The 24004-nt window shown below is 54.9% G+C and overlaps 8 protein-coding genes across 8 annotated transcripts; 4 read left to right on the top strand and 4 right to left on the bottom strand.

Annotated features, from left to right (window-relative positions):
* Positions 1 to 55: 55 nt before the first annotated feature.
* Positions 56 to 2072, bottom strand: M421DRAFT_6190 (uncharacterized protein; the record flags this gene model as incomplete). The annotated part of the gene is made up of 3 exons (XM_033595921.1): positions 56 to 1244; positions 1292 to 1704; positions 1752 to 2072. The coding sequence occupies 3 exons, from the start codon at positions 2070 to 2072 to the stop codon at positions 56 to 58; spliced, it is 1923 nt and encodes a 640-aa protein (XP_033447665.1).
* Positions 2073 to 2385: 313 nt separating this feature from the next.
* Positions 2386 to 3922, bottom strand: M421DRAFT_179081 (uncharacterized protein). Its single transcript, XM_033587873.1, has 2 exons — positions 3510 to 3922; positions 2386 to 3457 (listed from the first exon to the last, which is right to left on the bottom strand). Exons 1-2 carry the CDS (start codon positions 3719 to 3721, stop codon positions 2446 to 2448), a joined length of 1224 nt encoding a protein of 407 aa, XP_033447666.1. The 5' UTR covers positions 3722 to 3922; the 3' UTR covers positions 2386 to 2445.
* A 141-nt stretch (positions 3923 to 4063) lies between these two features.
* On the top strand, positions 4064 to 6377 carry M421DRAFT_178997 (pseudouridine synthase). The gene is made up of 3 exons (XM_033587871.1): positions 4064 to 4316; positions 4363 to 5934; positions 5999 to 6377. Exons 1-3 carry the CDS (start codon positions 4177 to 4179, stop codon positions 6159 to 6161), a joined length of 1875 nt encoding a protein of 624 aa, XP_033447667.1. The 5' UTR covers positions 4064 to 4176; the 3' UTR covers positions 6162 to 6377.
* M421DRAFT_421820 (pyruvate dehydrogenase E1 component subunit alpha) lies at positions 6360 to 8344 on the bottom strand. Its single transcript, XM_033592954.1, has 4 exons — positions 8155 to 8344; positions 7949 to 8082; positions 7190 to 7880; positions 6360 to 7138 (listed from the first exon to the last, which is right to left on the bottom strand). Exons 1-4 carry the CDS (start codon positions 8293 to 8295, stop codon positions 6821 to 6823), a joined length of 1284 nt encoding a protein of 427 aa, XP_033447668.1. The 5' UTR covers positions 8296 to 8344; the 3' UTR covers positions 6360 to 6820.
* A 496-nt stretch (positions 8345 to 8840) lies between these two features.
* Positions 8841 to 10173, bottom strand: M421DRAFT_101822 (ferrochelatase mitochondrial precursor; the record flags this gene model as incomplete). The annotated part of the gene is made up of 2 exons (XM_033586689.1): positions 8841 to 9899; positions 9949 to 10173. 2 exons carry the CDS (start codon positions 10171 to 10173, stop codon positions 8841 to 8843), a joined length of 1284 nt encoding a protein of 427 aa, XP_033447669.1.
* A 263-nt stretch (positions 10174 to 10436) lies between these two features.
* M421DRAFT_179028 (ATP-dependent DNA helicase II subunit 1) lies at positions 10437 to 13018 on the top strand. Its single transcript, XM_033587872.1, has 2 exons — positions 10437 to 10661; positions 10711 to 13018. Exons 1-2 carry the CDS (start codon positions 10596 to 10598, stop codon positions 12610 to 12612), a joined length of 1968 nt encoding a protein of 655 aa, XP_033447670.1. The 5' UTR covers positions 10437 to 10595; the 3' UTR covers positions 12613 to 13018.
* Positions 13019 to 20167: 7149 nt separating this feature from the next.
* Positions 20168 to 21193, top strand: M421DRAFT_179322 (uncharacterized protein). The gene is made up of 2 exons (XM_033587874.1): positions 20168 to 21035; positions 21147 to 21193. The coding sequence occupies exon 1, from the start codon at positions 20356 to 20358 to the stop codon at positions 20941 to 20943; it is 588 nt and encodes a 195-aa protein (XP_033447671.1). The 5' UTR covers positions 20168 to 20355; the 3' UTR covers positions 20944 to 21035; positions 21147 to 21193.
* A 92-nt stretch (positions 21194 to 21285) lies between these two features.
* On the top strand, positions 21286 to 23648 carry M421DRAFT_101824 (uncharacterized protein; the record flags this gene model as incomplete). The annotated part of the gene is made up of 4 exons (XM_033586690.1): positions 21286 to 21515; positions 21564 to 21706; positions 21752 to 23523; positions 23571 to 23648. The coding sequence occupies 4 exons, from the start codon at positions 21286 to 21288 to the stop codon at positions 23646 to 23648; spliced, it is 2223 nt and encodes a 740-aa protein (XP_033447672.1).
* Positions 23649 to 24004: the final 356 nt, after the last annotated feature.

The raw sequence follows: 24004 nt of genomic DNA on the forward strand, positions 1-24004 counted from the left end.
CACATTCCTTTCTTTACGATAACAAAGCGCACATCCGCTCCTCTCCTCCTCTTCTCTATTTCTTCCCCTTACCCTTCTTCAGCTGCTTCTTGGGCGCCTCCTTCTTGACCTCCTTCTTCTCCTCGGCGACCGCCCCACCCTGCGTCAGGCCCTCGGCCCGCTTCTTCCCCTTCCTGCCCTTGGGCCTGTAGTACGTGCGATCGCGCATCGGCAGCCACCTCTCCGCATCGATCTTCTTGTTCGGGTCGAAGTCCTTCGGGACGCGGACCTTGCGTAACCGCTTGCTCCTCGGCGCGACAGCTTTCGTCGGTGCAATGCTGCGCTTGCGCGCCTCGGAGACGAGGGTAGTCGTGGTAGGTACGCCGCCGGCTTCGAGCGCTGCGGCGTCGATGTCGGCGACGAGGCGGTTGGCTTCGGGGAGGTAGGCGAGGAGGTCGGCGGGGATGCCAGACGGGTCGTAGATGCTCTGTGCGGCGACGAGGCCGGCGATGGCGGCGCGGTCTTCATCGTCTTGCTCGTAGAGGCTCTGGAAGATGGCACCGGCTGCTTTGGCGTTGGAGGGGTTGTGCGTGTCGAGGAGCGCTGTGCCGGCGGCAACCATGAGGGACTTGGAGGGCGCTTCTGTTTTGGATTTGTGCGGTGTTCTCCAGTATTCTGCGGCTTTTGCGAGCTCGGATTTCGCTGCGCCCGGGCGCCCTTGCTGTGTGTAGAGCGAGACGAGCGAGGCGATCAGGCCTGGGGCGAACCGCACGTCGAGGTCGGATGCAGAGCCGCTCTGCTCAAGGCGCTTGAAGAACGACTCCAGAAGGTGCGTGGCTGCGGCGTAGTTGTTGGTGATGATGTAGAGGTGTGCGATTGTAAGAACGAGGCCGACATCGTTAGGCCTTTTTTCCAGCAGAGGCACAATCTCCTTCAGCGCTGCCTTGTCGGTCTCGGCATTTCGTGTGTGGGCCGCTGCATTGATGACGCCAGCCATGTTAACGGCCGGCGACAAGGAAGGAGACGGCGATGCCCGGATGACCTTCTCGGTTGTCGATGCAACGCCGGCGGTCTTCTGCGAGAGGAGCGACACAACGTACTCATCTTGTTGCAAGAGGTTTTCCTGGAACGAAAAGTGCTTGTTTGTGACGGGTGGCTTTGGCGACGAGTGGAAGAGACGGTGTGACAGGTACGGGTTCGAGTGTTCCTTTGATGCAGCGATGCTGTTGACTTGGGCGATGTAGCGGACGGAAAGGTCCTTGATGCTGCAGGTTTTTAGCTTGAGCTGAAGGCTTGAGTGGTCTTTGCTCACTCGGCGAAGGGGATCGTTGTCGCCAGCTGCTCGGCCTCGTCGATCTTGCCCATCTGCGTCAGCACGTAGACCTGCTGCACGGTGATGGGCAGAATCTCCGCCTTCCTCTCCTCCTCGGTGAAGTCCTCGACGGCATTGCAGAGGTCCTTGGCGCGCCTGAGGCACACTTGTCCCTGCACCAGCTCGCCGCGCGATATGCTCCCACAGGCGGCGTTGAACGCTGTCTCGAACGCCTCGAGGTCTTCCCTGGTCGGCTTCTTCTTCTGCGCCAGCTCGCCCTGCCCTGTCCACTCCAACTGGGCGTCTACAGCGCCCGAGTTGATGTTGATGTCAAAGGCCTCGTGCTCGACGGGGGGGTTCGCGAGTTCCTTGTACGTCTTCGCTGCCTGTGCGAAGTTCTCTGACCGGTATGCCTGCGCGCATTAGCTCTGCGGCTCCTGCAGTTGCCTCAAACACGTACAGCCTGGGCGAGAATGTGCTGTGTCTTGCGGTCAGACTTTGCGCCTGATCCCTGCGCGACCTGCACCGCCTTCGCCGCGTCGCCAGTCTTGTACAGTGTGTACGCATATTCGAATTGCGCCTTCTGCTGCAGCTCCTTCACGTCCTCGAACACCTTGAGTGCGCCCTCGAAGTCGTCCAGATGCAGCAGTGCGATCGCCTTGGCATGCTGAGCGTCTACGTCGTTTTTGTTCTTCTTGATCTCGGCGTTGGCGGCCCGGAGCGTCTCGTCGTGATCCTCGATGGAGGCTTGCGCCAGCAGCGCTGATAGTGATTTTGCCATGGTATTATTTTCGATTATCTGGCATCCATCGGCGACGCGATTGGGTGTTCTGCGAGTGTACAGTGGCGCTGGCGGGGCGGATGCGGAGGTCGAGGTGCAGCACGCGGGGGGAGGTGGGATGTTCGCTAGCTGTCACTACGAAGTTAGGTATGGATGGTGTGGCTTGTGCGTAGACCGTGGAGTTCACTTCCTCTTCCCACAGATTCATTATTACAGAGATGTATCAGATTCGATTCACAGTCGACGAGACTGACCGAGCTCCCAATTTTTAAATATTCTCTGCCCAGTATTTTCCATATCCAACGCCGAAACACACGATGCAACGATCCTCTACATCACCTCAAACCATGACGCCAACGCTATGCATAGATAATCATACATCCTCAAACTCATCTTCCTCGCTCTCCTCGGCACCGTTGCCCGAGGCAGGAGTCGCAACATTGGACGGCGTCGGTGCGGCGGACGACTCAACCTTGGCCCGCTTGGCATCAGGGAGCTCACCCGGAGTGCCAACAGCCACGTCTTCGAACTCGTCGTCGTCTTCGTCTTCGTCGTCCTCTTCTTCTTCCTCCTCCTCCTCCTTCTTGCGGCGCTCGGCCTCGATCTGAGCAAAGACGTCGTCTAGGTTCTGCGTGGTGGTGATGCCATCGGCGTGTTCGGTTTTGATAGTTGGACCGCCTGTGCCGTTGCTCTCTCGCTTCATACCCGCAGCCGCTCCGCCAGCATCCTTGATGACGGTGGACTCAGTATGCCATGACGGCAGCTGGTTCTGTGCTGCAATCTTCTCCTGGCGGGCTCGGTCTGCAGCTGCCTGCTTCTCGTTCTCCTCAGCAGTCGATGCGATCTGGACGTTGATCTTCTCGCGTTCTGCGGCAAGACCCTTGACGGCGGTGGGTCTGGTGTAATTTGTATCGACAACCTCCAGTTTTGTGCCCGGATCGATGAGCTTGTTGCGGGGCAGATCGATCTTGGTGTCAACGGCGTCCTTGCCTTCAATCAGCGGTATCTTCAGCTCGTCAATGACCTTCATCATGTCCAGCAGCGGCTTGAACTGCTTGTTGAACCTGGCCGGAGTGTCGTCGGCGTCATGCTGGTTTCCCTCGTCAATCTCGTCCAGAGGAAAGTTGCATTTCATGCACAAGAAGCCCGATGCACGAGCCTGCGGGTCGGGGTTGTCCAGCACGTCCATCATGGTGTACTGCGACTTGCAGCGCTTGCATGACAGCTCGGCCTTCTCTGTTGTAGGCTTGGCGTCCTTGTTGATGCGCTCGTGCATCTTGTGGATGCGGTACTTGGTCGAGTCGATGGCACGCCGGTAGTCGATGTAGTACCACTCGCGATTGGAGAGCTTCGTCGCACCGTCACGCTTGACCTGCTCGGTGTAGCTGCGTCTGTCAGCACTGCGCGCTCGACTTTACCTCTCCAGACTCGACATACGTTGTGCACAAGCCAGCTTCCTTCAGCCTGCCGATCAGCTTACCGACATATTTCGAGTTCTTGCCGGCGTCGAGGATCTGGACCATGTCGGACACGTGCAGGGCGCCGTGGTAGCAGAGGGCGTCCATGAGGACAATGTGCTCCGTCTCGTAGAACATGCGCACAACTATCTTGACGAGCTGCCTCGCCGTGTCCAGAGGATCCTTGGCCATGACGGCAGCGGGCAGAACGAGGGCGTGCGATTGCGCGGTTGCGGACAGCGATACGGTCTTCTCAGCACGAGAAGTCGGCGACGTCTTTTGCCTGCATGCGCCAGGCTCGATCGCTGCTTGGTGTGGCGCAGGCGGGCCTTTGACTACGATCCAGAGCGCTGCTGGGCCCTTGTCCGCTGGATCACGGCTGTCCGCTGAATCACGGCTGTCCGCGAGCGGGTTGACGTGACAGTGCGGTGGTGCAGGAGAGAGCGGCCGCCGCTGTCCTCTGTGTGGCGTCGCGCGGGCCGTGAGGCGCGTACCTGCCTCGCGCTAATTAGCTCGCGAAAGCTGTGAAATTCCGCGGTCGCGGCAGAGCTCCCCCACAGTACGAAGTATCCTGCAGCCAGCTTCGCTTCTCTTATGCTCTTCCTCTCCACCAGCAGGCGACTCGCACGCGGCCCCCCACCCCCACAATGGCTGAAAATGGCTCGTCGAACCGCGACGGCAAGCGCAAGTGGGACAACGGCGGCGACCGCAGACGGGGCCGTGGCGGCAGCATGCAGCACGGCAGCCGTGCGAATAAGAAGAGAAATATGGGCCGTAACGAGCACGCGTAAGCTGGACCGCGTACGCCTCGCACGCCACTCTAACTAAGCAAGCACCGATCAACTAGATAGGCGCGGGCGCAACGCAGAACAGCAGGCGCGCAACAAGGAGGCCCAGGAGAAGGGCGAGAACGAGAAGCCCGCGCTCCCCGCCGCGTTTTCCGCCGAAGAGGTCGCTGCCGAGGAGCGCCGGCCGAAGCGCAAGGTCGCCGTCATGGTCGGCTACTCGGGCACCGGCTACAAGGGCATGCAGATCGACAACAAGCAGAAGACGATCGAGGGCGACCTCTTCAAGGCCTTTGTCGCCGCCGGCGCCATATCGAAAGCGAACGCCGACGACCCCAAGAAGTCGGCGCTCGTGCGCTGCGCCCGCACCGACAAGGGCGTGCACGCGGCCGGCAATGTCATCTCCCTGAAGCTGATCATCGAGGACGACGACATTGTGGACAAGATCAACGCCCACCTGTCCGAGCAGATTCGCGTCTGGGGCATCCAGCGGACGACTGGATCCTTCAGCTGCTACCAGGCGTGCGACTCGCGCTGGTACGAGTACCTCATCCCCACGCACTCGTTCCTGCCGCCGCACCCCTCGAGCTACATGGGCAAGAAGCTGGTCGAGGAGGCGGAGAAGGCGGGCGATCTCGACGGGTACAACAAGCGGCAGGCCGAGGTGGCAGAGTTTTGGTCCGAGACGGAGGAGAAGTCGATCAAGCCCATCCTTGAGACACTTGACGACTCGATACGCCCGCTCGTCGAGGAGGCTCTGTACATGGCCGATTCGACCGATGCGCCCGAGGACCAGGACCCCGTCATTGAAGCCTCCATCGACGAAGCCTTGAAGGACGAGACGGACGCCAAAGCCGCCAGAAACGCCACCGCAGAGACCGTCCAGCCAGACGCAGGCGAAGCCGTGCAGGTCGACGGGACCAGAGCGGCAGTCGACGGGACCAGAGCGGCAGTCGACGAGACCAGAGCGGCAGTCGAACAGCTCGAAGCCCAGCACCCCACAACGACCTTCGACGACCAGACGGACGGCTCAATCCCACTTCCTTCCGGCGTCGTGAACAAGCCCGCGCTCGAAGAAGCCGTCAAAGCGCTCAAGAAAGCCATCATGGACGCCAAACGCGCGTACCGCATCAGTCCCGAGCGACAGGCGCGCGTGCAAAATGCGCTGGACAACTACGTCGGCACGCGTCGCTACCACAACTACACGATCCAGAAGAAGTTCACCGACAGCAGCGCGAAGCGGTACATCAAGAGCTTCAAAATGGACGCCAAGCCCATCATCATCAACGACACCGAGTGGCTCTCGCTCAAGGTGCACGGGCAGTCGTTCATGATGCACCAGATCCGCAAGATGGTCAGCATGGCTACGCTGACGGTGCGATGCGGTAGCGATCCGGCCACGATGCTGCAGAGCTTCGAGAACCACGTGTTCCGCATCCCAAAGGCGCCGGGGCTGGGCCTGCTGCTGGAGCGCCCCGTGTTCGACAGCTACAACGAGAAGATGGCGCAGGCGCACGGGCGCGAGAAGATTGACTTCTCGCGCTACGACGCTGCGATCCGCGACTTCAAGGAGCGCGAGATCTACCAGCGCATCTTCCGCGAGGAGGCGCAGGGCAACCAGTACGTCGTTGCTATCTTTCCCGGGAGTGCGAAAAGACTTTGGAGTGTCGCTGACAGTGCCTAGATTCAACACCTTCTTCACCCACCTCGACAACTACAAGGACACGACGTTCCTGTACCTGACGTCCGGCGGCATCGCAGCGACCAAGGCCGGACCGACGAGGAAGGCACAGCAGCCCCGGTTCGAGGACGACTCGGACGGCGAGGGCTACGCGAGCGACAACTAGAACAACTAGAACCACTTTGACGTACGACGCAGTGCTTTGACGTACGACGCAGTGCTTAGACGTACGACGCAGTGCTTAGACGTACGATGCAGTGCTTAGACGTACGATGCAGTGCTTAGACGTACGATGCAGTGCATATCGCACATGCCACTTGGCGACGTAGGGAAAATGCGGATAGTGCATAGGTATCTGATTGAGGTCATTGACTGCATTCCTTCTGTGTTACTATGTGTGTGTATCATTGAAAGCCCATCCTCACAGGACATTGCAGCACAGGACATTGCAGCACAGGACATTGCAGCACAGGACGGCGTTGAAGATATGTAGTTGAAAGCCCAGATGATATGATATGCAATTGAAAGCCTATCCTCACAGGGCATCGAGCACGCCGAATCCTAGAATTACACTATGCAAACGCTCCTCCTCCACTCATGGCGTCTATATCAACACTCATGGCGTCAATATCAACATTCATGGCGTCAATATCAACATTCATGGCGTCTATATCAACACTCATGGCGTCAATATCAACGCTCATGGCGTCTATATCAACGCTCATGGCGTCTATATCAACGCTCATGGCGCCTATATCAACACTCATGGCGCCTATATCAACGCTCATGGCGCCTATATCAACGCTCATGGCTTCCATTCCAACACTACGATGTCCGGGCAATGGGCTCCTTCTCGGCGCCCATGTCGTGCTCGGTGTAGTAGAAGTTCTCCTCGGGGACGCGGCCGCGCAGGAACTCGGGCTCGGAGCCGCGGACGTAGATGTCCTCGAACAGCACCTTGCCAGTGGGCTCGGGGACGGGCATGGCCTCGGCCTCGGCGACCTCGGCGTCAACGTCGGAGCGCGCCTGCTTGTCGAGCGACTTGAGCTCCTCCTCGGTGGTGACGCCCCAGTCGAGCAGCTTCTGCTTGAGGCCGGCGATGGGGTCCTGGGTCGAGCGCATGCGCTGGATCTCCTCACGTGTCTGGGGGCGCTGTTAGCTGGAGCTTGTTATTCGCGCAATTCCAAGACTCACGCGGTAGGTTGTGCCCGGGTCGGACATGGAGTGTCCTCCGTAGCGGTAGGTGACGTATTCGTAGACGAGGGGGCCCTTGCCGGCGGCGCAGTACTCCTTGCCGTACTTGACGGCGGCCTTGACGGCGAGGACGTCCATGCCGTTGATCTTCAGGCCGGGGATGTACTGGCCGCGCTTGTAGTAGTCGGTAATGGCCGACGAGCGGTTGGCGGCGGTGCCCATGCCGTACTTGTTGTTCTCGCAGCCGAAGATGATGGGCAGCTTCCACAGGCTGGCCATGTTGTAGGCCTCGAACACCTGGCCCTGGTTGGACGCGCCGTCGCCGTAGAGGGCGAGGGTGACCTGCTTCTTGCCCTCGTACTGCTGGGCAAAGGCGATGCCGGCGCCGACGGGCACCTGGGCGCCGACGATGCCGTTACCGCCGTAGAAGCCGGGCGAGAACATGTGCATGGAGCCGCCCTTTCCGTAGGCGATGCCCTCGCGGCGGCCGAGCAGCTCGCCGATGATGGACTTGACGGTGCCGCCGCGCATCATGGCGAAGCCGTGGCAGCGGTAGGCGGTGATGAGGTGGTCGGCGCGCTCGATGGCGTGCTCGATGCCGACCGCGACGGCCTCCTGGCCGGTCGAGAGGTGGCAGAAGCCGCGGATCTTCTTCTCCTTGTACAGCCTGTCGGCGGCCATCTCCATGCGGCTGCGGGCAGAGTCAGCGGGTCTATGCGCGGCTTGGGGGGGCGCCGTGCGCAGGCGGAGAAATCGTACCGGACCGCGACCATGTCGTAGTACATCTGCTTCAGCTCCTTCTTGGTCGTCTCGAGCGTGTACGGCGGCGGGTCGAGCTCGTATGTCTCAAAGGCCTCGTCCGAGAGGCGGACCTCGAAGGGCTGGTCATCGGCCTGCGCGCGTCAGCCATTGCTCTGCATCGTCCACGGCTGCAGCGCCCATAGAGCCCGCCGGGTCTCGCTCACCTCGGGCACCTGGTCGCGGTCGGCGTGCGACGAGGCGGCATCCGTCGTCACGAATCGGCTGAAGGCCGGGCGCGCGGCGGGAGCGACGAAGCGCTGGCGCAGCGGCGAGGCAATGGTCCGCCTGATGGACCTGGAAAGCATGTTGGCGCCGGCGAGGGGAGGGACGGGCGGGTGTGACGGGGCGACGGGGTGACGGCGGAGGTGGGAGTCGGAGGTGCTGGCTCGCTGTCCTACGCAAAAAGGTTGAGGTCGCGCTAGGACTGTCTGCAGCAGACCCACCCAACAAGCTGCCCAGAGTGTCGCCCTACGAAGTAATAACCATTTATCTTAATCGTACCAGTCAGCTCCAACGTCGTCGGCCTGCAGAGCCTCGACGTGGAATAAATAATCGTCATTGTGGTGCTCGACATGTCTCTTATCAGTACAGTTTCAACCACGAGAGAGTCTGCAGAGCCGTTGCCTGCCACGCTGCAAGCTGCATCGCCGAGACGTGAAGAGCTCAGCTAGCTCCTCCGTTCGTGGCGAGAGCCCTCCGACTCCGAGCACCAGATACAACTAGCAGGCCATTGCAAGCACACGTCGTTGTGTGAAGCCAATTCGTGCGCAGCAGAGCCAGAAATTATCCACGTATTGTTTTGCGAGGACCCTGCACTATCATACATTTCCGCATTCCGTGTTTTCCCGGCCTACGCCGCGGCGGCCTCTTCCTTGTCCTGCCCAGACTGCCGGGCAAAGAACTCCTTCTGCGCCAGACACCTCTCGCTCGTGCAGCCCGGACATCTCAGTATCATCTGGGGACTGCACGCTTCGCCGCTCTTCAAGTGTGCTGCGGCAAGGTCCGCCAGGGCCTTGATGAAGGTGGGGCTGCCGTTCAAGCTGTCAACGCGCTTGACGCCCTCGTGTCCCTCGGCGTCCTCGCCAATCACTTCCTTGTCCAATTCGTACAGCGTCTCGATGTGGTCGCTGGTGAATGCGATGGGGATCAACAGCATGTCCGTCTGACCCTTCTTCATCAGGTTCTTGACCGTGTCCGACGTCTGCGCACCGAGCCATGGCTGCGGGCCGACCTGCGACTGCCATACCAGACGGTACTTGTACTTCATGCCCAGGCGCTGCATGACCGCGTACACGGTAGCTGCAACTTCAGCAGGGTACGTGTCGCCGCGGTTGACCACCGACATGGGCAGACTGTGCGCCGAGAAGAGCAAGATGACATTGTCCCTTCGCTCCGCTGGATATGTGGCCAGCTTCTGCTCAATCAGCTCTGCAAAGGCCTCAACCAGACCCGAGTGCGCCGGCCAGCGGTCAATGACACTCCAGTTGATGGCTCCCTTGGGCTCGACCTCTCCCGAGCCCCTCTTGCCTTCCAGTCTGGTCCTCCATTTCCAGAGCTCGTTCAACGATGAACCCGTGGTGGAGCACGAGTACTGAGGGTACTGTGTGAATGCAACAGCTCGGCCTCCGTTACCGCCTCCAAAGCCATCGGCCAGCAGCTGCTTGTACGTGTCCTCTGTCAAGGGGTTTGCGTAGCGGAAGGCGACATAGGGCTTGTGAGGGGCCGTCTCGGGCGAGGTCTGGTCGAGAAGCTTGCACATCTCTGCTGCTTGGTGTTCCGACCACTTCCGGATGGGCGACCCTCCGCCAATCTCAGCATACTGCTTCTGAATCTTCGGTGTTCGTCGTCGCGCAATGAGCGGTCCAATGTAGTTCTGGAGGCGGCCGAGAGGAATGAGATCAGCATCAGCCTGCAAGCGTCAGTTCTTTAGTCTAGTGGTGACGTCTGGTCCAGCTTACGAAGAGCATGCTCAAGAAGCTGCCAACCTCGTCTGTTGTCGACGGCCCACCCATGTTCATGAAGACCATGGCGGTGCCCTTCTTCGGGCCGGTGCTCTGCGTGACGGGGGCAACTGTCGCATTTCCTCTCCTCCATTGCGCGCTGGATGCCGAAAGCGCGGGCGTGGCGGTCGCTGTCGAGGTAGCACGCCTCACGGCGCGCGTCAAAGGTGTGCGCAGAGCCATTGGATCTTGTGTGAAGGAGAGAGAAGAGACCTTGGTCGAGCCAGTTTATGAAGAGAGCAGCGTGGCCCGACAGCCGATATTGTTCAAATGCACGCAAGACTGAAAGCTCTGGCCAATGAAGGCCCGTTTGTATCAATGATGACGATCGAGCTCGCGGATCGAACCTAACGGGGTTTAGCTGCCAGTGGTTGCAGCCGACCTACGCTAGCTCTATCCTCGTGACAGCGCGCGTGCTCGACGCGTCGCCCGCACTGCTGCCTCGACTAGTGCAAGGCAGCTTGATATTACTTGACGGTCTTTGACATGTTGTCATAACGATACGAAAGTCGTCGCAATTGAAAGCCAGCGAGGTCTTACCTGTGGTCAAGCAAACAAACAGCACACTCTATACACTACGCTGAACAATACGAGCATAGCCGATCATGGCCGACGCGCAGGATCGCAAGCTAGGCGAAGAGGAGGAAGAGGAAGAGGAGCTTGATGAGACGGTATGAAAACGCTCTTGCCGATGAGAGGATAAATGCTGACCCTCCACAGAGCTACAAGTCGATCAAAGACGCTGTGCTATTTGCCATTGATGTCAGTCCCACTATGCTGGAGAGCCCACCAGCATCAGACGACAGAAAAGCAGACCGCGATTCACCAACAGCAGCTGCACTAAAGTGCGCGTATCAGCTGATGCAGCAGCGCATCATCTCAAACCCAACGGATATGATGGGCATACTACTGTTCGGCACGGAGAGGACTGACCTCAAAGACGGCGACAGCACATTCCAGAATTGCTATCTGTTATCAGACCTCGACGTTCCATCAGCACAGGATGTCAAGAGGTTAAGAGATTTAGTCGAAGACGAGGAAGAGGCACAGAAGCTCTTGAAGCCAAACGAGGATGGGGCAAGCATAGCCACCGTCCTGTTCTGCGCGAATCAAATATTCACAACAAAGGCACCGAACTTCTCCTCGAGACGTCTCTTCCTGGTCACAGATAACGACTACCCAGTCAAAGTTAAACAGGGTAAAGATGCTGCTGTGACGCGCGCCCGCGACCTGTACGACTTAGGCTGTACGATAGACTTGTTCCCAATCTCCCGCCACGACCACAGCTTCGACCGGACGCGATTCTACGACGACCTTGTCTACCCCACCTCACCATCAGACCCCGATGCACCAGTCGCTATCTCATCAACCACTAAAGTCGCCAAGAGCGGCGAAGGTATCTCATTGCTGAGACAACTGCTGTCGTCGATCAACTCGAAGGCTGCCGCACGTCGAGCGCTCTTCTCGTTGCCGCTAGAACTTGGTCCTGGCCTTAAGATCAGTGTGAAAGGGTACCTCTTACTCAAACGACAAGAGCATGCCAAGTCCTGCTACGTTTGGGTCGGAGGAGAGAAAACACAGATCGTCCAGCAATCAACATCACACATGGCTGACGATACAGCGCGAGTGGTAGAGAAGACTGAGCTACGGAAGGCATACAAATTCGGCGGAGACGCCATCACATTCACACCAGATGAGATCACACAGATACGGCAGTGCTTTGGCGATCCAGTCATTCGCATCATTGGCTTCAAGCCCATCTCTTGCGTCCCAATCTGGGCGAACACCAACAAAGCCACATTCATATATCCGTCCGAAGCAGACTTCATCGGGTCAACGCGTGTCTTCTCAGCACTGCAGCAGAAGCTCGTCAAGTCAAAGATGATGGGTCTCGTCTGGTTCATAGCACGCCGGAATGCGGCACCAACTCTTTGCGCACTGCTACCCTCAGAGGAGAGGACTGATGAGGATGGCGAACAGATGATGCCTCCTGGCCTATGGCTCGTCCCACTGCCCTACGCGGACGACATACGCCAGTTCCCCGAGCAGCCAGAATCGCCGCTCAGGACTACTGATGCTCTCACAGACAAGATGCGTATCATTATGGAGCAGTTGCAGCTACCGGGTGGCGTGTACGATCCGAGCAAGTACCCCAACCCCGACCTGCAGTGGTTCTACCGCATCCTTCAAGCCATGGCGCTCGACGAAGACATCCCCACACAACCCGTCGATAGGACGGTCCCGCGCTACAAACAGATCGACAAGCGCTGCGGCGAATACATCGAAGACTACGGCAGGACATTTGAAGAGACCTTCACGGAACTGTCGCGGAATTCGCTAGCTGTCCGTGGAAAGTCTGCGGCCAAGAGAAGGACTGCTGAGCCAGAAGACGGAGACAAGCCGGCGAAAAAAGTCAAGGCTGAGCCGAAAGTCAAGACTGAGATCAGTGGTGATGGCTTGACGGATCAGCAGATGGCGCTGCTCAACGATCAGGGGCAGATCACCAAGACGACTGTTGCAGTGCTGAAGGCATATCTCGGTGCAAGAGGGCAGAATGCGACTGGGAAGAAAGCAGAGCTTGTCGAGATGGTGCAGCAGTATCTCGAGAGCAAGGGCTTGTAAGAGCCCGAAGCGTTACATGAGCAGAGATATTATGCCGTGCGACTCCTTCAGACCACCTGCTTTCTGCAGCGTATCTACACTGCTCCTGCAGCGGAGTAGTGACGCGACGAGATTCTGCACGGACAATCCAAATGCCTTCACTATGTCACAGAACTGAACACGCCTCAAGGCACGTACAGTACGACAAAATGAAAAACTCAACGCACAATATAAGCAGCCTCCAAACTCCCCCTCTCATTCCTGCTACGTTTTGCGAGGCGTCCTGTCTCTGTTCACCGACTGCGGGATGCCTGGAAAATGCGGAAGTCTGCGTCTCAGCACAGCGCCACGTTCCACTATGATTTGCTAACAAACTAGATCTAACGCCATTTTTACGCTAAGTCACGACTCACGGGAGGGCTATGGCATTTCGTTGCGACGCGTACATGGCATTTCGTTACGACCCGTACACATGGCATTCCGTTACGACCCGTACATATGGCATTCCGTTACGACCCGTACATATGCAAGTCATGGCCGGAGAAGGGCCGAGCTGCATACGCGGGCGGGTCAGCAGCCATCCTCCCTCAATCTCGCGCAGCCACGACTGAGCGATCCTCTGAAATTCCTCCTCGAGATCGAAACGGAGCCGGCCGATTCACGCACGCATGTCACCGAAGACCCTAAAAGGAAGAGCACACCATCAGAAATTAACTCAAGGCGTGCGCCAACAGCATCGTGACCTTGCGAAGCCAGTGCTTCTGCATGCTCCTGCACACCTGACGAACACGTCAATTCCCGAGAGTTAGGCCCTCGGGGTGCTCGTGTCTCAATGCCCTGCATAGATGCACGACATGTGCGCGATACCCGCCAGCGATCTGATATCGTTAGTCACGTTACACAAAACGTGAGAACCGGTCATGTGGGCAGAGATCCCACGACCACAGCGGCCAGCTCAATGGTGATACCCAGCTCTGTGCCGCTTCGCTTTCACGGACTCCACTCTCTTGCCTTGGTCACTGCATGGTCTGCAGCTAGGTGCATTGGTCGTTCGCTTCGCCCCGTTCTACCACGAGACACGTGGCTGCTTCATTTGTATCGGGAGGAGTTCTCGGCTTGAGTGTCTGGTGGTGTGGACCGTGTGGAAGAGCTGCGTTCGATCGCTTGTTGGTACGGGTCAGGGTCCTCGTACGTGGCAGGCATTCGAGACTGCCAGTCGGTGCTAGGCGAAATTCCAAGTACGTCCGGTATATCTTCTCGCAATACAGTCTGAGATGTAGTATCAGACAAGTGAGGGTGAGAGAGCCAGCTGCTGCAAGGCCGATAGATGCGCACAGATGCTTGACCCCGAAGAGTTTAGGACTTGCTCGTAGTCGCCGATTCCTTCGTCCTTCAGGCCTCACCAAAATCAAGTAGTATTTCCGTCGCTAATCGGGTACTTCGCTTTGACCCAATCTGCAGCCTTCTTGGTCGCTAAAGCAGCCATGACAAACGACGATCCGTGGTTGCTTCTTTCCCTGGTCCAGACCCATCACTCCTCAGCCTCGTCGACAACTCACTTGACGTGGCGCTTTTTATCCAATCCGTTTCGCTGCTCGCTGGTCAATTATCGTGGTACTTGAAACGAACACCCGCAGCATGAGTAGGCAAATGGGAAACGTCTCAGAATCGGACATCCGTATCGTCCCTGATGCAAGCTAGCAGAGCACAACGCTGCACATGTCTGGCCTTCATTAGTCCAGTGACTGAGAGGGCTACACTTGGGCATAAACTTGGGCATACACTTGGGCATACACAACCCCGCGGAGCCGTTTCAGCCTGTTGTGTGGGTGTTTCCGCCTATCTTCAGCCATCGATCCGCGGCATCTCACAAGGCAAACATGCAGGACTCAAGGCGCAGCAGGTATCGTGTGGAAGCACCGGTGATGCATGGGTGCACGTTGCTAGTTCAGACAGAGAGCTGGGTCGATGCAGGCAAGCACGCTATCATCACGGCAACATCAATGCGTATAGGATGCCTCACCACCTGCACGCGACGAGTTCCGTACGGGAATACAGCAGCTACGGCTGAGCGATGAGCATCTGTCAGCTCAAAGAACATGCTGACCGTCAGGCAGACGGTCGTGTCAGCATCACTGTGGAGTCTCCTGCGTCAAAGAGGTGTGGCATCGGTCGATAGAGGGCAACTTGAAGTTGCTGATCGATCTGGAAGGTTTTTAGCCCGGTCGGGTGCTTTGCTATTTGCTGATTTAGCTTGGAGGCCTATATCGACCATAGCTGTGCGACCTGGTGGTAAGAACACTTTGTTTATTCGATAGGATATGGATAAAGAAGCAAAAAGAGGCAATTTGCACGAAAAGATGTCGTCATGGTCTTTACTGTCGAAGGATTAGGGTTAGAGTCATGCTTGAGACATCTGCAGACGAGTAGTGTTGTCTCTTCAAAGACACGTTTTCAATTCATCTGTTGCGAATTCTAGTCGGCATCACTCACAGTGAGCTGCGCCCGTGCTGGGCTGAGTGTTCAGATATCGGATAGCTCTTGGAGGCATGAGACATCCCTGAACAACCAAAATGAAGCTCCAGTTGCATGCAATCACACTTCGGTACAAAAATTCGGTGTTGTTGCATCAACGAGGCGATAGATCACGTCTGAAGATGCACTAATTATCGCCGCTGGTCAGGAATGTCTACAACTGATCAGTGCCTAGTGTCTTCGGTCACACCATCACGCAGATCAGCGTTCCTCAACTACAAAGTCAGTGATGCATTCGATGCTCTGTTGATATCTGTTACTATCAATGACATGGCGGTGTTTTTCGCCTGCAATTCGCGGACGATCCGCTGCGAACGGCTCCTTCTCGGCGGCACGAGCAAAGCCACAATCTTCGTAAGAGAATCCACAAATACATTGGGCCTCATTCGCAATGGCCCACGGACTGAGAATCATACTAGCCATTAGATCGTGCATATATTGGCATTGAATCCTGCAAGACGGCCCACGCCGAAGGCAAACCAAGGCACAATTCCCGACTCGCAGATCCGGTGAAGTCGACGTTGGCGGTGTCTTGTAGCGGGCTAGACTCATAGCGACTCCACTATAGTAAGAGTATTTGATACGCTGCCGTGATGGTCACGCGTGTACGAAGTCGGTGAGTACACTGTACCGCATTACTGGCGAACACGTTGCACGAGGCATAGCACCGTATCCACTTGCTGGATATCTCAGGTCACCTCTGCTTGCGAGTCGGCGCTTGGGGCTGCATCGTTTAGTATGTTTGCCTTCTTTTTAGTTCTTGGGGTATTGTTGCTGGCATCACTTCCCTGCAGTGCGGATATATCGCACCGGTAGTCAATGGCTGAGACAGATCAGCGGAGGACTCTCGAGTGGTATGTCGCAGGGAGATGGCCAAGCTGGGGATACATGCTGGTGCCTGTCATTGCAGGGCATCGGACAAGCATGGAACTTGAAATTGGCAACGTTATCAAGATGAGTGGACGCCTGACCACTAGGACCATCAAGGCAACCTGCACTATTGCGAGGCTAAGACGTCGGTTGAGGAGTCTGTCCTCTGAGATTGGTTCTAGGAGTCCGTCTCTTGTCGTGACCGAAGTCGATTTCGACATCAATTGGATTATGCATGAAGTTTGCGAAACACATGTGTACAGATCGATAGAGTGTAAGCACCACACAATGCTGATCCGATCGTAAGGCTCTGTTTGCCTTGTGCCTTAGGACGTGGAACGCGCAAGGAGACTCAGTGGATATGCACATAAACATCTGTCGTAGAGAATCAGCCTTATTAACAGTCTAATTAGGGATGCAAGTATAGCCTATATTCTGCCGGTTTTCAGTTGTAACAACATCAGGTATGTCAAGACAGGCAAGAATAGACCGAATGCCCGGGTTCAGTCAGAGTTATTCTAAGGACAAGTCAATACAGCTTTTTGGTGACTGGTGAGCCTTTCAGGAAGCCCCTTCATCTGAGCCCTCCGAAAACTTTCTTCAAATCTGACACAGAGTGATAGTTTAGTTGCCTGTAAGGGATCATCAACATCTGCTTACACCGTCTCCGGGGCTAACTTCCTCGTTGTACCCCTTTCATCTGATTTATGACCAAGATATCATAATGGATTCGGGATGACTGAATTCACGCACGTACTTATGCTCAACAATTTGAGCGCTGGTGGAGCAGCAAACAGGCAGATCGTTGGTTCACAATCGTTACTTAAATCAAGCAACTGCGTGGCTCCGGCGAGTGATGTTAGCTTGCCGGAGAAGTTGAGGGAAAAGATCTTGGTGGTCATCATGTACAAGCTTTCTCACATGGAATGGGCTGCTACTTCAAATATTATCTCGCATGTGCGTGAAGTACACGACAGTCATGAGTGTTGTCACACAAGCGAGTCATGCTCACTGGTCACTTCAAACAGTCATTCTGAATGTTGATATCTGACTGTATACTCATCAAACAGGAAATAGTCAGATGTGTGCTGTTGAATACCCAACCAAATTGTCTAATACTCGCTTGAATTTGTGTTTGCCTTCTCTAGCAATGGCTTTAATTATTTCCTCGACGTCTGTTCTTTTTTGTCAAATTACACCCCCGATAAGGTAACGCTTAAGCTTACTGCTCTGAGGCGATGATACTTCACGAAACAAGGGCTGAATCTACTTTTGACAGTACCAGACTTGGGAGAGACCCTTGCTGAATTTACTATTCATTAGGAAGTCACGATACTGAGCATCGAAACAATTACTTGTTTCGTAACTCTATCAGCAGAGCCGAGAATTTTCCAAGTATAGGGTGGGGTATTAAGACTACTTGATACGTGGTGTGTCTGATTGAAAAGCAATTTTTACCCTGGCTGCAACACGAAAAGAAGCTCAAAAATAAAGATTATGGTGCGGGATCAAGACCACCCCAACTCAAGGAGGTGATTTCGCACATGCAAGTGCAAGGCCACGGAAGTTTGAATAATCTAACATACTTTGTTGATGCACTACATGCATAGCCCAGAAATTACCGGTACCTAGCCTTGCAGCCTGTCACCATTTCGGCCCCGACGATTGCGAGGTCCTCCACCTCTGCATGAAAATTTCAGCCTTACTGAATCGGCGAGCTGTACATCCAGTCGGATGAATGCGTCGACGTTCCTTACTATCACCTCTCGTTTCTGCTAAAGAAAGCAGTGCAGATTCTCGTACCTGTGATACTCATCGGTTACCGATTAACGCACCGCACGAACCCTTCGACGCAGTTTGCCTACCGTAGTGTGTCGACCCTTTGATTACACAAAACAAGATAACGCCGGCATAAAGGACGCGAATAGATTCTACACCGATCCGCTAATACATTCTGATTCAACAATGAGCAATTTAACAGCAGGCAATTACGACCCTAGGCATGTTTACTCATACTTCGTAGGTCGTGGCACTGCCTTGGCGTTTCGAACGGGCCTTCGAGACCACGTCTTGCTAGTTACGTGCAGAACCTGTCATTAACTCTCAACACATGTTCGTATCAATATACCGAGTAGCCAAAGGCCTGGCTTGCCAGGCCTCCCAAGAGTCAGCATTCACAGCTGGAAGTAGAAGCAATTCGCATCTGACCCAACTTTGGCTGGCAGCTACTGGCTCCGGGAACAGCATGACGTGAAGTCAATACTTCATCGGCTAGACTGCATGAACCCAGATGACCGTTGCTTATATGACTTCCAGCAAATCCTATGTGAAATGCAGGATGCTCTGCGGTTGGGTCGATGATGGCGGATCGATGACGGATATCCGTCCACGAGCCGGTACTGGAAGTCGCAACGCGGACTTACAAGCCGAAGAGGCAAAGGAATCCTTCACCCATTTTGAATTCGATCTAGGATTCTTCTCCTCGACTTCCTGTTGGAGGCTGGATTATTGATCTGGTAAAGTTTCGGACTGTTGCCTTAAGGACGAAGGCTGCTGTGAACTAATCAGCTGCTGCGTACGAAGAGGTCAAAAGGACAGACCCACACGGCCGATGGAACAATATCGAACTATGAGGTAGTTCAGTACACCCTCCAAGTCTGCTCTTGATCGATGACGATGGATTCAGACAGCCAGGAATGATTCACAATCAGGCTTGCGAACATTTCCAGTCCAGCAAGTCGAGTCAGTGAATGCCCAGGCTGCGCGTCGAGTGTATCATCAGTGTACCCTGTGTGCTCAGCCTCGTAGCCGATTCCTGTTGATGACGGCTCGGTTGGCTCTCCGTGTTTGCGGTCATCTCTGGCTTCCAGGACGTTCAGACCAAAGTGCAATTTGTCTCATCATCCCATGTTAGGGACGCCCTTTGCCCTTTTATTATAGAGGTATCACAACTTACTGGTGGATTACTCCGCATGCCATGCAATAGCTTGCATTCGTAGAGGGTTAGTAAGTTTCTGTTGGACTGGGCAGTCCTGCCGTGCATGTTTCCGCAATCACCACGTCCAATCATAAGGATTGTTGACCCACCTTGTGTCGGAAAGCTGCAACCAAAATGCTTCAAAGAGCGGAAGCAAGGTCTGTATTCCCCGAGAGCTAAAAAACACAGCCGAACTTAAGGCGCCAGCCACCATTCAGGAACAGTTGCTTCTCGGCTCGAAACTCCGTAAGCGTAGATGTACCAGGAAGACTACGAAGCTGACGCGTAGGGCGCGCCTCTACCACTCATTCATGATTTCTGAAGGCGGTGCCTGCCACGGGCTCCTGGAACAAAAGCATCGGTTCCATTCTCTGCCTTGACTTCCAGTTGTCCAGAAACCAACCACGCTGGCACACAGTGCAGGTACAACCTTCGATACCTAGAAGCCACAACCAATCAATTCACCCAGAAATCGCCACAAGACAGATATACTCTTTGCAAGACCGAGATCTGATGCCTGCTTGTTGCCTACTCAAAGGTACTTTATCGTTGGTGATAGTGCTTCGCGAGTGCAAGGTGTGAGTGTCTTGAAATAGCAGAGACCAATGCTCATGCCGTCTGGGATACCAATTCAGATCACCTCAATATTGTAGTGCGCCGCATCTGACTGTGTTGGTAGATGGCAACCTGGTGGGATGATGGTGAAAGCATCCGATGTTTGGTTGACTGACCTTGAACGTTGGACCGATCAAAGGTGATGCGATGCGTAAGCTTGCCGCAGCTGATCGGCACCATGGCCCTTCTCCCTGCTCGTGATACGCTAATATGGTCAGGTCTGAGATGACACACGCATATACTTCACATCCAGGTCGAGCTTCTGCTCAAGTTAAAATTATGAAGTGCCATGGTGCTCGGTCATTGGTGAGGCTAAGCAAAGCCATCCGCACCAAAAGAGTTCGTAATCCTCCATTGTTGAAACTGTCTACCTTCCGGCAACGTCTATAAGCCATCGTCAACGTGTATGTTAACCCCAACGCCTCTTCAGTTTCCGGTGTGTTCAGCCTATCGTTGCTCACAAGATCCTGAAAGATATCAGCGCAGACAACATTTGGGCTCTGCTTGCGGCTGATTCAGCAAAGACGCAAACGTAATGATATCTTGCCAGCAACGTACGCATGAAGCCCCAATTTTGGGCCTCCAACCAGTATGGTGATTCTACGATAATGTTGAATGCGGAACCGCGTGGTATTTGTGTTGTGTCGTCTTTATATGACGCATAGAAACAGACTACGTTATCTTCGAGGGCGTTGGGCGCTTCGATCGCAGGGCCGGTTTGTGGTTCGATAGATTCTTGGACAGCTCTTGTGCTACGAGTGTTTGACATGACTGAGGCCTACCGATTCTGTATTTGTGCATCATACACCCCGGAATTTGAGCAACTGGTCTCAAGTTGTGTCGGACCAATGCGCTTGTGCAACTGCGTACAGCCTTCGAGGCAAGTAACCTCGCGTGTGGGCCCAATAGCCTATGCTGGCTGGCGAGCAGGTGCAACATTAAGCAATGGCATCACTGGAGCTCAAGAGCTGGTGCACATGGTAGTCCTGAACTATGCAACGCAATTTGCCCTTGTTTCGCAGTATAGGCAGCGCGCACAGCGTAGCCTGGGCCGTTATGAGGTGAGCATGCAGGACACAGAAAAGAACGCTGTATGGCTGGAAGAAGGCCAGCAGTATAGGATTAGGCTTCATGATGGTGTGGACTTTACCAAACCGCGGCTGAAAAGCGCGCGTTGGTGGGCGAACCGTCTGCCTTCCGACAGAGCCGCACTAGCCGAGCTGTGCAGGCAACAAGGCAAATGGCCCAAACGCGCAAGGATGCGTCATGTCCACATCCTTCCATTACCTATCCCCTGCACACGTCGATCGGCTGAAGTGTCCCCCGCCGGAACAACGCCGAGTATATACCTATAATAACACTGCGCTGCCGCGATTTGACCTAGGACGTGTCCGAAGTTCATTCGTCATCATACAAGCCCCATGAACCGCGTTAACCATTCCTCTTCGTAAGTCACAACCTTACAATCACCTCACTAAAGTGCGCACTGCATCGAGCAGCATCAAAAAAATCTGCCTCGTCAATCTAAACCACGGTTCTTAAGCTCACCTTCCATCAGATTTAGATTCTCGTCAATGTTGTGTCGTTTGTCGTTTACAACCTCAAGCTCCTCGACCCTTGAAATTTGCCAGTTCAGGCATCTAGACGAGCAATAGTACTGCGGAACCTGAGCTGTCCTGTTAAGAATGACATCCCCTATGGTTGACATACAGTCTCGGTTTGTGAATTCACTGCGGACACAGGCTAGCAATAAAACAGAGAGTCGAACGGTGGGCTCACTACCGTGTCCTTATGGCCATCCTGGCCGGACCTTCCAGAGCGTCGAGCAGCTTTACAATCACGCAAAAGCCGAACATGCTCCTGAAATCGAGGGTCTCGAGGAAATTCAAGCGAAGATTGAAGTGCGCAACGCGGCTTTGAAGTTAAGGTATGGAGGAATCTGCAATTGCTGTACATTATTTAACCGAACAATTAGACAGTCGGGGTCGCCATTTGAGGCCATTTCTGGTGGCAATACCGCGCCCGATATTGCTGCCCTATCTCTAGAAGCAGGGAAGAAACGTCAAACGTCGCCCTCCTCCGGAAAGAAACGGCGAGCTGAGTCTGAGATCGGGGCTCGTCGGGAAAAGGGCCCATCCAACGTCGACAATGTCATCATTGCAGATCCAGACTATTCTAGAGACATTTCTTACACGATGCAGCCTAGTAAGCCTCGCTCGAAGCCCCTTGACGCCCGCTTGTACAACCCAACACAAGGCACCAAGTGCATTGCTTCTTCTTGCCGTTCCACGACAGGACGCTCGAGCGACCGCTCAGCTGACGTCCGCCATGCCCACGCGCGGCAGAAAGACGATCCCCGTTATCCTGGATTCCTCCTGCAGCCAGATAGTCGTCCGATTTCACAGGAACAGCTTGCGTCGGAAGTCAAGTCAATTTATGCCGGTCTGACTATGGTCGAAACAAAATGTATACACGTAGATCGAGAACAGGCAGCTGCGCCGCAAGGCCCGAACCAGAAGCTGGCGCCCGATCATTGGCAAGCGCTTATTGCCCTCCATCGCACGCTACTTCACGAGCATCATGACTTCTTCCTGGCTTCACAGCATCCGTCTGCATCACCAGCACTTCGCCGCTTAGCGGGCAAATACACGATGCCGGCTCGCATGTGGAAACACGGGATACATTCGTTTTTGGAGTTACTTCGTCAAAAGCTACCCCACAGTCTGGATTATATGTTGGCCTTTATCTACCTGGCATATCAGATGATGGCGCTCTTGTACGAGACTGTGCCAGCTTTTGAAGATACATGGATTGAATGCCTTGGCGATTTGGGCCGTTATCGCATGGCTATTGAAGATGAGGACATCCGGGATCGTGAGATCTGGGCGGGAGTTGCACGGTCGTGGTATTCGAGAGCTGCTGATAAGAATCCGACTGTTGGGCGTCTTTATCACCACCTTGCGATCCTGGCGCGTCCGAATGCTCTCCAGCAGATGTACTACTACAGCAGGTCTTTGGCCTCTGTTGAGACCTTCCCAAGCGCTCGTGAGTCAATCATGACTCTTCTGGGTCCCGTACTGAGGCCTGACCCGCCGGGATACTCGATACCTTCCCCGGTAGATGCTAGCTTCGTCACTGCTCATGCACACATCTTTACTAGAAACGTTGTGGATAAGTACGGAGCTGCCCAGGCTGAGTATCTCAGCCAACTCGACAACCACATCGGTCGTGTAACAGCGAAGTGGAAGGAACAGGGCGTGTACACAGCCATCATAAATAGCGCCGCTTGGCTCGACTATGGCGCGGAGACCAACACTATCCGACTAATTCTCGAGCTTCGTGCAAGGGAGCGAAGACAGTCACATCTCACCGAAGATCAAATCATGGCCGAGCTCGCCTTACAGAAAGACAAACCGAAGATCACAGAATCTGAGATCCCGTCTACTGTAGAGGCCTTGTCTACAGATATGGCTTTCTGCGAAGCCGTCAACTTGGCAAACAGGACGCTCTCTGTGGCTCTTCGTCGTATTGGCGATAAAAACGTCCTTCCTCATGTTCATGTTATGCTTGCTTTCCTTTCTGTTCTCGCCTCGATCGAATACGTTGCCGACCTCATTGAGCAAGCGCCCTGGGCTGATCTAGTCCCTTTTCTTAATACCCTTGTCAAGATGGAGACCCAGCAATCCCAGGCCCAAGATTTCGATGCGCTATTCGCCCAGCCAACATTTGCTGTTGGCAAGGAGGGCAAGGATGACCATGCTGAGCTACCGTTGCCCGAGGATTACCTGATTCGTGGTCTAGTCTGGGGCGAGGAGTACTTCCCTTCAAAATACTTCGAGAAAGAACACGACGAGGAAGAGAGGTATCTCGAGCTCGCAAGCACGGCCAAATGTCGAACCGAGCGCGTTTTAAGACTTGGTGCTCAACTGTCATCTGTAAGCGGACCGGTCTCACTCCATATTCGATTTAATCAGATGTCTAGTTCAATCGCTGGATTTCCTACAACGAAATCGCACATACTTTTTCTACTCTTCAACCCCGGACTGCTAAGTCGTTATGACTTGTACATATCCGACCAAAACCACCCACTTCGCTCACTGTCGACGACAAGTGGCTCCGGCGGCGCGCTATTATTAATTCGCGACTACATCCGGTCGGAACAGCGCCACTCAAATACGACATTCATCTTGACTTACCGAGCTAGACAGGCCCGAATAATGTGCTGCCGCCGATGGAGCGTCGGCAGACCCACCATTCCATCCGATCGAAAACATATACGTTCATGCTTAAAGATACTAAGTATATTGTTGCGGTGCAAGTCGGTCCGACAGGCCTTGATCGTCACCTCTGTTGACTACCTTGGACTAGCACGTCGCAGGGTATGTATATATGGTCGCCTCCTGGCTAGCAAGCAAC

This window comes from Didymella exigua (genome assembly GCF_010094145.1).
Source record: "Didymella exigua CBS 183.55 unplaced genomic scaffold M421scaffold_17, whole genome shotgun sequence".
NCBI classification, from domain to species: Eukaryota; Fungi; Ascomycota; class Dothideomycetes; order Pleosporales; family Didymellaceae; genus Didymella; species Didymella exigua.